The sequence below is a fragment of the Centropristis striata genome, chromosome 10 (genome assembly GCF_030273125.1).
Source record: "Centropristis striata isolate RG_2023a ecotype Rhode Island chromosome 10, C.striata_1.0, whole genome shotgun sequence".
NCBI lineage: Eukaryota > Metazoa > Chordata > Actinopteri > Perciformes > Serranidae > Centropristis > Centropristis striata.
The window spans coordinates 36,146,897-36,161,418 of NC_081526.1; the positions used below are offsets into that span (position 1 = coordinate 36,146,897).

General features: G+C 41.2%; 2 protein-coding genes across 2 annotated transcripts; both read left to right on the top strand.

Annotated features, from left to right (window-relative positions):
• The first annotated feature begins 3,539 nt into the window (after positions 1 to 3,539).
• On the top strand, positions 3,540 to 4,731 carry LOC131978671 (olfactory receptor 6N2-like). Its single transcript, XM_059342382.1, has one exon. It carries the CDS (start codon positions 3,811 to 3,813, stop codon positions 4,729 to 4,731), a length of 921 nt encoding a protein of 306 aa, XP_059198365.1. The 5' UTR covers positions 3,540 to 3,810.
• A 4,622-nt stretch (positions 4,732 to 9,353) lies between these two features.
• LOC131978672 (olfactory receptor 6N2-like) lies at positions 9,354 to 10,274 on the top strand. Its single transcript, XM_059342383.1, has one exon. The coding sequence runs from the start codon at positions 9,354 to 9,356 to the stop codon at positions 10,272 to 10,274; it is 921 nt and encodes a 306-aa protein (XP_059198366.1).
• The last annotated feature ends 4,248 nt before the right edge of the window (positions 10,275 to 14,522 follow it).

A 14,522-nucleotide genomic window follows, 5' to 3' on the forward strand; every position in this document is an offset into this window, starting at 1 on the left:
GATCACCTCCATTACGGTAGCGGGGCTAATATCGGTAGCGTTACGTTACCGTTACGGCGTTACGGTAGCGGGGCTATTAGCTATTAGCCCCGCTACCGTGACGCCGGTGATCTCACTACGAGCCGGGGGACATCGGAGCCGCCAGAGACCCGCAGCAGCTTGTTTATTGCCCATAAAATCAGTGGATGTGTGTGGCTGAATGGCATGAGGGGGTATAAAACGTGAAAATAAATAATCTTGCAGAAAGCGAGAACAGGAGAAGCAAAGCAGCAAACAACACACTCTCACGGACACACACACAACAAACATAAATTTCTGTCGCTCTACTACGTCATCTGGTATAACTGATACGATTGGCTAAGAGCTACCTACAGACGCTTTTGATAGACATTCTAAGCGCCCAATAAACGGCTCAGAAGGATCCTAAACCACGCCTCGTCTACGGAGAAATGAATTGCTGGTGTCCAGACTAATCTCATTTGTGATTAGTCTGGTGTTAGCCAGGCTACTCATATACCATGTCCCAGAGATGTTTACCTGCAGCACACAGAGAGGGAAACATAGACAACTAGTCGTGCAAACAACCTGTCGCTGGTTCCTGTTTATTATTATCGTTTATTATCAGGTTTGTTCAGTGTTTGATTGAGTGATTGGTTAAGACAGACCCTGCTAATGTGAGTCTCTAGCTTGCTGTGGGACAGGTCACTGCTGCCATGCTCAGCCAATAAAAGGCTACGTGGGGTGATTCATGCTTTAGCTGTATTACAGATAAATATGCATGTATATATATTTCTATTAATTGAATTAGATTTTTGATGAATTTTAAAAAATATTCCTGCTGCAAAACACAAGGCCCATCATGCACAAAAAGCATCTAATGGCGCCCGGTGTCACTGTTGATCCCATGATGTGCTCTAAAATATGCTGACTCAAGTATTTGTGTTTCAACACATTCTAAAAACAGTTTAAAAGCACAGTCAGAAAGAACTCAGAGACATAACACACACACACACAAAAAGTAAAGTTAATTTCTGTGAGTTTTTTGAAGGTGGGCAGGTCAGTACAATCAAGGATGTGTTTCGGCACGGAATTCCAGAATGTGGGAGCAGCTATAGAAAATGCTTGGTCTCCCCAGAGTGGTTGTGGTTGAGCAGATGGGCATCAGAGTTCTGGATGTACAGAAGTTTATTGAGGACTTTTTTTTTCCAATTATCTTTTTATTTATTTTGTAATATTTTAGTAATGTAACAGACAATTAAGGAAATAAGGGAATAGAAAAAAAACAAAAACAGTACAAAACGTACAACAACAAAAAAAAATACACCCAATTAAATCAAATCAGTCCATGGTCATAGTTCACAGTTCATCCTTTGTGAATGTGATATAAGCATGCCAAACCCTGTTATGGTATGGTAGTGTCAGAGGTCCATAAGCGGTCCCCATATCCTCCGGAAGTCATCCCCCTTATTCTTTAGGGCATATGTGCGTTGTTCCAGTCTTAAAGTTTCATTTAGGATTTGTTTAAACAAATTAAATGATCGGGGTCTTTGTTGATTCCAGTTGAGCAAGAAGCATTTCTTTGCTATAAAGGACATAATGATAATCCTCTTGCTGCGTGTTGTGTCCAATTGTCTTCTCCAATTCCGTACCAAAGAGGTACCGTGTTGGTGTAATGTCCAGCGGAGTTTCCACAACCTTAACAGTTAGGTCATGTACCGCCTGCCAGAAATGTTTTAATTTTCTGCACTCTCAAAAAACATGCATAATTGACCCTTTACCTGCTTTACAACGATGACATCTGGGGGATGAGTTAGGAAACATTTTGCTTAAGCGGAACGGGGTAAGGTACATCCTATGCATGAATTTATCATTTTGTTCGGTCATTTTATTACAGGACAGTGAGGAAAAACATTCTGACATATAGTATCCCACTGATCTTCATCAAAAGCACATCCCATATCCCTCTGCCATATGTTCCTTAGTGGGGTCAGGGAAGAGCTATGATGGTCCAACAAAGTCCTATAAATTACAGAGATTTTTCCTTTTAATGATGTGGATTTCACCAAAATCTCCTCGAGATTTGTCATCCCCAAAGACAGGCATTTTTCCCACCTTTAGGGTGTTTATTAGATGTCCAATTTTTAAGTTTTTATAAAGTATTACTCACAGTCCAGTGGAGGAAGGGGAGAAATCCTTTGGAAAAGGCGCCGGAAGAAAGTTAGCTTCAATAATTTGCCGTCGTCCAAATTAAGTTTCTGGCTCCTCCTTGTTGCTGAGGAAGTCTTCTTTGGCAATTGCAATGAACATGTGTTCAATAGTCTAATCTTTAGCGCAGATAAAGACTGGGAGTTTCAGAAGTCCTTGTTGAAAAGGGGATTTTCTGCAGAAGGCCTCACCCTGAGCACAACAGAGGGACAGCCCTGGCGATGGCCAACACCCACTGGGAATGTGTTTGATGTTGTGCAGAGCATGCAGACACTGCTCTCACTTTGGTTATATAGGGTCCGGATAGCTCGTAGCAACGACCCCAGTACCCCACATTCCTGCAATACCCCCCACAAGACTCCCCAAGGGACACAGTGGTAAGCCTTCTCCAAGTCCACAAAACACATGTAGACTGGATGAGCAAACTCTCAGGACCCCTCCAGAATTCTTGCGATTGCATCTCAGGGCGAATCTTATCCAACCCTGGCACAAGTTTGGGCTCCTCCACGTCAGTAAGGTAACATTTCACGTCACCAGAGCCAGCCACCTTTGCCTGCCGCCCAGCTCACAATGCAGCTGACGCAAATTTCTATTTTGGGGTGGGAGTGGGGATATTGATGTCCATGATGATAGCCAGGTGATCTGAGATGTGAAGGTTGAGGCTGGATAGGTGGTGGATGGTGAAACCAGTGGAGCAGGCCATTTCCAGGATGTGGACACAGCCTGAAGCCGCCTGAAAGCAGAGTTGGGGACCCTGCCTGTCAGCTGCGTCGGTAGGTTGAGCCTGGTGCCGTGGTTGATAGCCGGCGGAGGAAACAAGCAAACCCAACAGGACAGATGACACTAGGACAGGAAGATACTGTGAGATGAGATGTTGGGTCCTGTCGTCTGGTGTTGTGGAGGAGAGACGAAGTTACACCGGCGTATTGGTGGTGTTAGGAGCTAGCCTCTAGATGGGTAAGTGTTGGTTGGATACGTTAGACGTCTTTAGTTGCCAGGATCAGGCAAAAGATGTTGTTGGTGAACTACAGACAGTAAGGACAAAATTTGCAGACAAGGGGTTGTGGCAGACAGGATGTTAAACCGCATTCCTGGAATTTAACTGGCAACTGACAAAGGCCTTTGTTTGGGAGGAGAAACTCCAGCATTTCTGCATCTGTATGCTCAGGCTAGAGGAGAGATTAGGATAATAGTACTTTTTTAAAAAGTAAATCCATAGCAGAGATAAGTGTACAATTTTCTCATTCAGAGTAAATTTTGTCTGATCTAGTGCCCCACGTGTAAAAAAGAGTGATTAAAAAAAATAAATTAAAAAAAACTAACTTTAGCGATAACTTTTTCCACCTCTGGCCTTTAGGTATACACAGTTTCATTAAGTTGTTTACATGTTAGTTCTTACTGCTGAGGATCTTTAATGAGATCCATGGAGGAAAAAAGCAATATGATAAAAAAATAACTGGGCACAGACTCTTACAGACAGCTTACTTTGTTCTGGAGATGAACACTCACAAACTGTGTGTTTTAAGGTAAATGAAAAACACTCTCAGGTGACATGTTTACCTCTGTTCTTTCTTTATGATGTGCCTCATTTTTTAAACAACATCAATGGAAAATAAATTAAATGTAACATTCATAACTCTTGGTGGATACGTGGAACTGGAGAAATACAGATATGTTTATTTTGTGTTGTTATTCATAGTATATATTCTCATAATATGCAGTAATTATGTTATTGTGTATCTTATTTGTATTCACCAAAACCTCCATGAACCCATGTACATTTTCATTGCAGCTTTGCTACTGAACTCTGTTCTTTTCAGCTCTACTGTATACCCAAAGCTTCTGACTGATATTTTATCTGATAAACGGAGGATTTCATATTCTGCATGTCTGTTTCAGTTTCATGTATTTTACTCTTTCGGATCTTCAGAGTTTTTACTGTTGGCAGCCATGTCTTATGACAGATATGTGTCTATATGTAAACCTCTACGATATCCAACCATCATGACAAAAACAAATGTTACTTTGTTCTTAGTTTCAGCTTGGATTCTGCCAGCCCCACAAATGGCTGTTACAACAAGTTTGAGTGCTAATCAAAAACTCTGCAGGTTTACTTCAGAAGGAGTTTTTTGTGATAATACAATTTATAAACTTCAATGTGTGGAAAGAAAAGCACACATTATAGTTGATATGTTAATTTTGCTGAATGTTGCAGTTATCCCTGTGCTTTTCATACTTTTCACATACACCAGGATATTTTTAATAACCTATCGAAGTGGCAGAGAAGTCAGAAAAAAAGCTGCACAGACATGTTTACCTCACCTCATAGTTTTATTCAACTTCTCCTGTTTGTGTGTGTATGATGTCCTTACAGCTCAGCTGAATTTGGATTTTCCAAAAACTATAAGATTAATAATGTCATTACAAATGGTAATGTATCAACCTCTCTTTAATCCTATCATGTACGGACTACAAATGAAAGAAATTTATAAACACCTGAAGAAGCTGTTTGGAAAAACACAGTAATGTATTGTTCTAACTGTTGTGCTTTCTTCGTTTTGTGTCCTGACTGGATCATCTCTCACTGCAACAATGTGATGATGAATAATGAGCAGTTATCTCTTCTTTAATGTAATAATAGAGCATATTTTAAATGCATTGTTAATTTGTTTGATAAATGCACTGAAATACCCACTTAACTTAAATTATAATGTTGTCTGACACTGTTTGCAAACACAACATGTTTGTATATCAATGCAAACATAGTTAAAAATGATATAATCCAAAAACAGTCAAGCTTTTTATTTACAGCACAACAGAACTGTATCATGAAAGCCATTCATGTACTCATATACTAGCCTGGGTATACCCATACTGCCTTGCGCGCTCAAATTTCATTTCGAACCTCCAGGCAGGCTGGCAACCAGAGAGGTTTCTTTTTTTTTTTTTTTAAAGATTATTTTTTAGGCATTTTTATGCTTTATTGACAGTGACAGAGTGAAAGGGGGTGACAGAGGGGAAGACATGCGGCAAAGGGAGCTCAGGCCGGATTCGAACCCAGCTCCGCCGCAGCAAGGCCTCAGCCTACATGGCAAGCGCTCTACCAGTGTGAGCCACCGGGACGCCCCCAGAGAGGTTTCTTAGCCCTGTTTTAGGGATCCAATCACAGAACGGGGAGGGACGGCAAGACGATGACGCGTACTACTCGGCAGACGGAAGCTTGTAGTTTTCTTACAGATCCAACATGGCTGCAGCAGACGCGAAACTCTCTTTAGCTGTAGATGGTGTTTTAAATAGTTTAGAGCGAAAGTTGAAAGGCGAAAGGTCTCTCAGCGGCTCCGCTGTCCCCCGGCTCGTAGCGAGATCACCTCCATTACGGTAGCGGGGCTAATATCGGTAGCGTTACGTTACCGTTACGGCGTTACGGTAGCGGGGCTATTAGCTATTAGCCCCGCTACCGTGACGCCGGTGATCTCACTACGAGCCGGGGGACATCGGAGCCGCCAGAGACCCGCAGCAGCTTGTTTATTGCCCATAAAATCAGTGGATGTGTGGCTGAATGGCATGAGGGGGAATAAAGCGTGAAAATAAATAATCTTGCAGAAAGCGAGAACAGGAGAAGCAAAGCAGCAAGCAACACACTCTCACGGACACACACACAACAAACATAAATTTCTGTCGTTCTACTACGTCATCTGGTATAACTGATACGATTGGCTAAGAGCTACCTACAGACGCTTTTGATAGACATTCTAAGCGCCCAATAAACGGCTCAGAAGGATCCTAAACCACGCCTCGTCTACGGAGAAATGAATTGCTGGTGTCCAGACTAATCTCATTTGTGATTAGTCTGGTGTTAGCCAGGCTACTCATATACCATGTCCCAGAGATGTTTACCTGCAGCACACAGAGAGGGAAACATAGACAACTAGTCGTGCAAACAACCTGTCGCTGGTTCCTGTTTATTATTATCGTTTATTATCAGGTTTGTTCAGTGTTTGATTGAGTGATTGGTTAAGACAGACCCTGCTAATGTGAGTCTCTAGCTTGCTGTGGGACAGGTCACTGCTGCCATGCTCAGCCAATAAAAGGCTACGTGGGGTGATTCATGCTTTAGCTGTATTACAGATAAATATGCATGTATATATATTTCTATTAATTGAATTAGATTTTTGATGAATTTTAAAAAATATTCCTGCTGCAAAACACAAGGCCCATCATGCACAAAAAGCATCTAATGGCGCCCGGTGTCACTGTTGATCCCATGATGTGCTCTAAAATATGCTGACTCAAGTATTTGTGTTTCAACACATTCTAAAAACAGTTTAAAAGCACAGTCAGAAAGAACTCAGAGACATAACACACACACACACAAAAAGTAAAGTTAATTTCTGTGAGTTTTTTGAAGGTGGGCAGGTCAGTACAATCAAGGATGTGTTTCGGCACGGAATTCCAGAATGTGGGAGCAGCTATAGAAAATGCTTGGTCTCCCCAGAGTGGTTGTGGTTGAGCAGATGGGCATCAGAGTTCTGGATGTACAGAAGTTTATTGAGGACTTTTTTTTTCCAATTATCTTTTTATTTATTTTGTAATATTTTAGTAATGTAACAGACAATTAAGGAAATAAGGGAATAGAAAAAAAACAAAAACAGTACAAAACGTACAACAACAAAAAAAAATACACCCAATTAAATCAAATCAGTCCATGGTCATAGTTCACAGTTCATCCTTTGTGAATGTGATATAAGCATGCCAAACCCTGTTATGGTATGGTAGTGTCAGAGGTCCATAAGCGGTCCCCATATCCTCCGGAAGTCATCCCCCTTATTCTTTAGGGCATATGTGCGTTGTTCCAGTCTTAAAGTTTCATTTAGGATTTGTTTAAACAAATTAAATGATCGGGGTCTTTGTTGATTCCAGTTGAGCAAGAAGCATTTCTTTGCTATAAAGGACATAATGATAATCCTCTTGCTGCGTGTTGTGTCCAATTGTCTTCTCCAATTCCGTACCAAAGAGGTACCGTGTTGGTGTAATGTCCAGCGGAGTTTCCACAACCTTAACAGTTAGGTCATGTACCGCCTGCCAGAAATGTTTTAATTTTCTGCACTCTCAAAAAACATGCATAATTGACCCTTTACCTGCTTTACAACGATGACATCTGGGGGATGAGTTAGGAAACATTTTGCTTAAGCGGAACGGGGTAAGGTACATCCTATGCATGAATTTATCATTTTGTTCGGTCATTTTATTACAGGACAGTGAGGAAAAACATTCTGACATATAGTATCCCACTGATCTTCATCAAAAGCACATCCCATATCCCTCTGCCATATGTTCCTTAGTGGGGTCAGGGAAGAGCTATGATGGTCCAACAAAGTCCTATAAATTACAGAGATTTTTCCTTTTAATGATGTGGATTTCACCAAAATCTCCTCGAGATTTGTCATCCCCAAAGACAGGCATTTTTCCCACCTTTAGGGTGTTTATTAGATGTCCAATTTTTAAGTATTTATAAAGTATTACTCACAGTCCAGTGGAGGAAGGGGAGAAATCCTTTGGAAAAGGCGCCGGAAGAAAGTTAGCTTCAATAATTTGCCGTCGTCCAAATTAAGTTTCTGGCTCCTCCTTGTTGCTGAGGAAGTCTTCTTTGGCAATTGCAATGAACATGTGTTCAATAGTCTAATCTTTAGCGCAGATAAAGACTGGGAGTTTCAGAAGTCCTTGTTGAAAAGGGGATTTTCTGCAGAAGGCCTCACCCTGAGCACAACAGAGGGACAGCCCTGGCGATGGCCAACACCCACTGGGAATGTGTTTGATGTTGTGCAGAGCATGCAGACACTGCTCTCACTTTGGTTATATAGGGTCCGGATAGCTCGTAGCAACGACCCCAGTACCCCACATTCCTGCAATACCCCCCACAAGACTCCCCAAGGGACACAGTGGTAAGCCTTCTCCAAGTCCACAAAACACATGTAGACTGGATGAGCAAACTCTCAGGACCCCTCCAGAATTCTTGCGATTGCATCTCAGGGCGAATCTTATCCAACCCTGGCACAAGTTTGGGCTCCTCCACGTCAGTAAGGTAACATTTCACGTCACCAGAGCCAGCCACCTTTGCCTGCCGCCCAGCTCACAATGCATCTGATGCAAATTTCTATTTTGGGTTGGGAGTGGGGATATTGATGTCCATGATGATAGCCAGGTGATCTGAGATGTGAAGGTTGAGGCTGGATAGGTGGTGGATGGTGAGACCAGTGGAGCAGACCAATTCCAGGATGTGGACACAGCCTGAAGCCGCCTGGAAGCAGAGTTGGGGACCCAGCCTGTCAGCTGCCTCGGTGGGTTGAGCCTGGTGCCGTGGTTGATAGCCGGCGGAGGAAACAAGCAAACCCAACAGGACAGATGACACTAGGACAGGAAGATACAGTGAGATGAGCTGTTGGGTCCTGTCGTCTGGTGTTGTGGAGGAGAGACAAAGCTACACCGGCGTATTGGTGGTGTTAGGAGCTAGCCTCTAGATGGGTGAGTGTTGGTTGGATATGTTAGACGTCTTTAGTTGCCAGGATCAGGCAAAAGATGTTGTTGGTGAACTACAGACAGTAAGGACAAAATTTGCAGACAAGGGGTTGTGGCGACAGGATGTTAAACCGCATTCCTGGAATTTAACTGGCAACTGACAAAGGCCTTTGTTTGGGAGGAGAAACTCCAGCATTTCTGCATCTGTATGCTCAGGCTAGAGGAGAGATTAGGATAATAGTACTTTTTGAAAAAGTAAATCCATAGCAGAGATAAGTGTACAATTTTCTCATTCAGAGTAAATTTTGTCTGATCTAGTGCCCCACGTAAAAAAGAGTGATTAAAAAAACTTTAGCGATAACTTTTTCCACCTCTGGCCTTTAGGTATACACAGTTTCATTAAGCTGTTTACATGTTAGTTGTTACTGCTGAGGATCTTTAATGAGATCCATGGAGGAAAAAAGCAATATGATAAAAAAAATAACTGGGCACAGACTCTTACAGACAGTTTGTGAGTGTTAATCTCCAGAACAAAGTAAGCTGTGTTATTAAGGTAAATGAAAAACACTCTCAGGTGACATGTTTACCTCTGTTCTTTCTTCATGATGTGCCTCATTTTTTAAACAACATCAATGGAAAATAAATTAAATGTAACATTCATAACTCTTGGTGGATACGTGGAACTGGAGAAACACAGATATGTTTATTTTGTGTTGTTATTCATAGTATATATTCTCATAATATGCAGTAATTATGTTATTGTGTATCTTATTTGTATTCACCAAAACCTCCATGAACCCATGTACATTTTCATTGCAGCTTTGCTACTGAACTCTGTTCTTTTCAGCTCTACTGTGTACCCAAAGCTTCTGACTGATATTTTATCTGATAAACGGAGGATTTCATATTCTGCATGTCTGTTTCAGTTTCACGTATTTTACTCTTTCGGATCTTCAGAGTTTTTACTGTTGGCAGCCATGTCTTATGACAGATATGTGTCTATATGTAAACCTCTACGATATCCAACCATCATGACAAAAACAAATGTTACTTTGTTCTTAGTTTCAGCTTGGATTCTGCCAGCCCCACAAATGGCTGTTACAACAAGTTTGAGTGCTAATCAAAAACTCTGCAGGTTTACTTCAGAAGGAGTTTTTTGTGATAATACAATTTATAAACTTCAATGTGTGGAAAGAAAAGCACACATTATAGTTGATATGTTAATTTTGCTGAATGTTGCAATTATCCCTGTGCTTTTCATACTTTTCACATACACCAGGATATTTTTAATAACCTATCGAAGTGGCAGAGAAGTCAGAAAAAAAGCTGCACAGACATGTTTACCTCACCTCATAGTTTTATTCAACTTCTCCTGTTTGTGTGTGTATGATGTCCTTACAGGTCAGCTGAATTTGGATTTTCCAAAAACTGTAAGATTAATAATGTCATTACAAATGGTAATGTATCAACCTCTCTTTAATCCTATCATGTACGGACTACAAATGAAAGAAATTTATAAACACCTGAAGAAGCTGTTTGTAAAAACACAGTAATGTATTGTTCTAACTGTTGTGCTTTCTTTGTTTTGTGTCCTGACTGGATCATCTCTCACTGCAACAATGTGATGATGAATAATGAGCAGTTATCTCTTCTTTAATGTAATAATAGAGCATATTTTAAATGCATTGTTAATTTGTTTGATAAATGCACTGACATACTCACTAAACAGAGAGCATCTAATGATGATCAGTGTCACTGTTGATCCCATAATGTGTTCTTAAATATGCTCACTCAAGTTAATCCGTGCTCTGCATTTGTCTTTTAACACATTCATTTTTAACATGTATAAATAACTTAAAAAATTATATCTTCAAACTTAACAAAAAATCAACAACACTGTAGGGGCCACAGGTATGCCACAAGTGTTCATTTGTATATAAAAACGGAATTGAATGAAAAATGCACCAGCACTTTCATTTCAGCCTCAAAAATGGAGCTTTGGTCAAAGGTGACACAACTCCCATCAGCTCCCATCACTCAATGGGTTTTGATATTTTGATGTGTGTTTGGTCAGTACAACTGTTGTGATGTTTATTTAGCCATGTCATTTGAAATTGATTGTTAGTCAGAAACCAGGCCTTTACCAAATAACAAATTCAGTTTGGGTCTACTACAATAACTCACATACAGTACACTTGAAATTGGCCTTTTTAACAGACACTGATTCAAAGTTAGCATGGTCCTTTTGTTCTACCAAGACAAAAGACTGTGTCATTTTGATTTTACCTGCTCCTTTATCTGCCCTAACCAAACCCTGGACAGCCACACAAGCATTCACATCACTATCTGTCTCCCACATTGTTACACTGTAAATAGTCTTTAGATTAGATATTGTGTATTTTCTTTGCTTTACGAGTAAATATCTTTTTGGAATATACTCGCTGTCCATTTAATGTTGCACATGAATGAGTGAGATGCCAACATCTTCTATGAAACAAATTCCAAATTGCTTCAACCTTTGTTAAATGTTAATTTGTTCTTAGTTTCAGCTTGGATTCTGCCAGCCCCTCAGGTCACTGTGGCAGCTGTTTTGAGTGCAAATAAAAAACTCTGCAGCTTTACTTTAAAGGGAGTTTTTTGTAAAAAAAAATAAAAATAAAAAAACAATTTATAAACTTCAGTGTGTGGAAAGAAAAGCACACATTGTCATACCCCCTCCCCCTGCTCCCTAGTCTGTCAGTGCATTCCAAGGCCCTTATTGGCCCCACATCGGTTATTGATTAGACGCAGCAGCTGATCGGACTGATGTTATACATCGCAACATCGCTGTCGTTACAAACCGAGTGAAGACAGATCACAGATTAAGTGTGTCACGACAAGTTTTATATTTTATTTATATGATTCACCATGTAGTTAAAATATGTTTTATTGTGACTCTGAACAAAAAAAAACACCACAAACATATTTCTACATAATAAATTAAGAGAAAGATCGCTCTAGAAGCTTTTTTCCTTTCCGTGATCTGTTTTTTCCAACCTACAGATTTATTATGGATATTATTAAAGTAAAAAAAAAAAAACAGTAGAGAGTATGAGAGTCTGTTGGTCAGCAAGAGACACTTTTACATCGTTTGTCATTTTCATCAGTCCCACGTGAGGCTGATCATTGCTGAGTTTAGGTTTGATCGGAGTGACATCATTTACATTTTACCTTAATCATCCAACCTAATAAAACATTGGCTGGTGTTCAGCGGACACAATCATGTTCTGGCATATTAAATAATTAATTTATCACCCAGTCTACTACGACTGCGTATTAGGGCCATGTATGAAAAAAAGAATAAATATGGACCCAGGGGAGAGGGGCCCAGCCACCATGGCATGCTTAAAAACACATAACATGAGGCGATGGTACTGCATCACCACATTTCATTCCTTTTTACCCACGGGATATCTCTTCTTTTCCATGACTCACTCTGTTGTGGGTGTTTTATCAAAGTGATTGTTTATGAGTGATCCGACTGCGCACTCCCCTCCAGACTCTCGTCACATGGAGCGTTGTGTTTTCAACCCTACTCTGCTCCTTGTTGACAGTTACAGTGTGTAATGTTCATTTAAACTTTTTTCACAGCAGCAGGTTTACTGTTCTCAGCCTTCATTCCTCACGGGCATTCTCATGTGATGCGGTTTAGGGAATCTTCATTCATCTCTGAATGTGTGTGTTTTTGTGCTTGCGCTTGTGGTACCGGACAGACCCAGTGAGGCATGGACCAATATTACCCCCCCCTCCCCCGGGTCTGTTTTTTTTTTTTTCGCCACCCAGCTCACAATGCAGCTGACGCTGATTTCTATTTTGGGGTGGGAGTGGGGATATTGATGTCCATGATGATAGCCAGGTGATCTGAGATGTGAACGTTGAGGCTGGATAGGTGGTGGATGGTGAGACCGGTGGAGCAGACCAATTCCAGGATGTGGACACAGCTGTGTGTGGGGAAGTTACCGTGTTGTCTGAAGTTGAAGCATTGTAGTTCATCCAGAGGGTCAGTGACAGATTAACAGACAGTGTTGTCAATGTGAAAGTTAAATTTGATGGTGCTTTGCCCATTTTCCATCCATTTCCTCGGTATACACAGCCAATAACAGATTCACGTGTTGCTTGTTGCGATGATGTAATATGGTGTAGAAGTGCAACAGGACCATATGGATGGGATGGAGTTATGGGATGGAAACTTACAGATGGAACATGGCTACGTTGGCGAAGTATCCCTTTGTTTTTGAGAATGTCCAAGCAGTCCAGAGGCAGGAGCTGGTTGAAGGAGTGGAGATCAGAGGAGTAGTACAGCGGCAGCATGATGCGGTGGAGGAGGGCTAGCAGCGAGCTAGCTTTAACTGGGTATCAGGAGCCAGGTGTCTGTGGGCAGAACAGCAGTGTGTAACCTCGTAATAGCCACAGTAAGATCCACAGTAAGATCCACAGCATGGCAGATGAGGATTCCGAGAGTCCGTCCGCAACGGCTGGGTATCTCCGCAGTCTGTCAACACACACCGGATCTGTCGGTGATTAGCACTGTTGCGGACAGCGGGGTCCCGAAGACACACGAGATCTCGCAAATTCATGCGTAATCAAGTGATATAACCGGATTTTCTACATATATAACTAGAGGATGTCTCATTTAATGTACAAGAACAGATCATTTGCTTTCAAACAACATTTATTGGACTATATTAGTAACTTACCAGCCACTCACATTACTCCTGCAATGGTTTTCCAAGCCATTTCTTTTTTATGGTTGTCTTTATATAAAGGATGTGACGGGTCATAGATAATTGTATGATTTTGGACCTCCAGAATCAACATCCTCCTCATCCATGGTGTCAGTGGGGTGAAAAGACGAGTAAAAACCTCTAACCTGTTGACTTCAGGTCTGTCCCTGCCTATCATGACGTCTTCAAGTTGTGAAATACAATCCGCCACGAACCCGAGGTATTTTATTTTTTAAATATACCGGATGTTTTATTTTGTGTCTGTGCACCACTTCCTGCCCCGAACGATCTGCTCTGTGCTGAATTGATACGCCGTGCTCCATCGTCCGTCAAAAATAGAAGCTCTGCGCAAGTGTTGCGAGAGCTGACGGATGGCCCTGCGACGACAGACTCACTACGCAGCGGATACGGAGTCAGTGGAATCTCTGATTATAATGAATGCGTAACGGCTCCACCGACGGATCTGCAGCCGTTACGCATTCAGTGGAATTTCGGGGTTAAGTTGCCAGGATCAGGCAAAAGATGTTGTTGGTGAACTACAGACAGTAAGGACAAAATTAGCAGACAAGGGGTTGTGGCAGACAGGATGTTAAACCACATGCCTGGAATTTGACTGGCAACTGACAAAGGCCTTTGTTTGGGAGGAGAAACTCCAGCATTTCTGCATCTGTATGCTCAGGCTAGAGGAAAGATTAGGATAATAATACTTTTTGAAAAAGTAAATCCATAGCAGGGCCAATTTTCTCATTTAGAGTAAATTTTGTCTGATCTAGTGCCCCACATGTGTAAAAAGAGTGATTCAAAAAAACAACTAACTTTAGCGATAACTTTTTCCACCTCTGGCCTTTAGGTATTCACAGTTTCATTAAGTTGTTTACATGATAGTTGTTACTGCTGAGGATCTTTAATGAGATCCATGGAGGAAAAAAGCAAAATGATAAAAAATAACTGTGCACAGACTCAAACAGCTTACTTTGTTCTGGAGATGAACACTCCAGGTGACATGTTTACCTCTGTTCTTTCTTTATGATGTGCCTC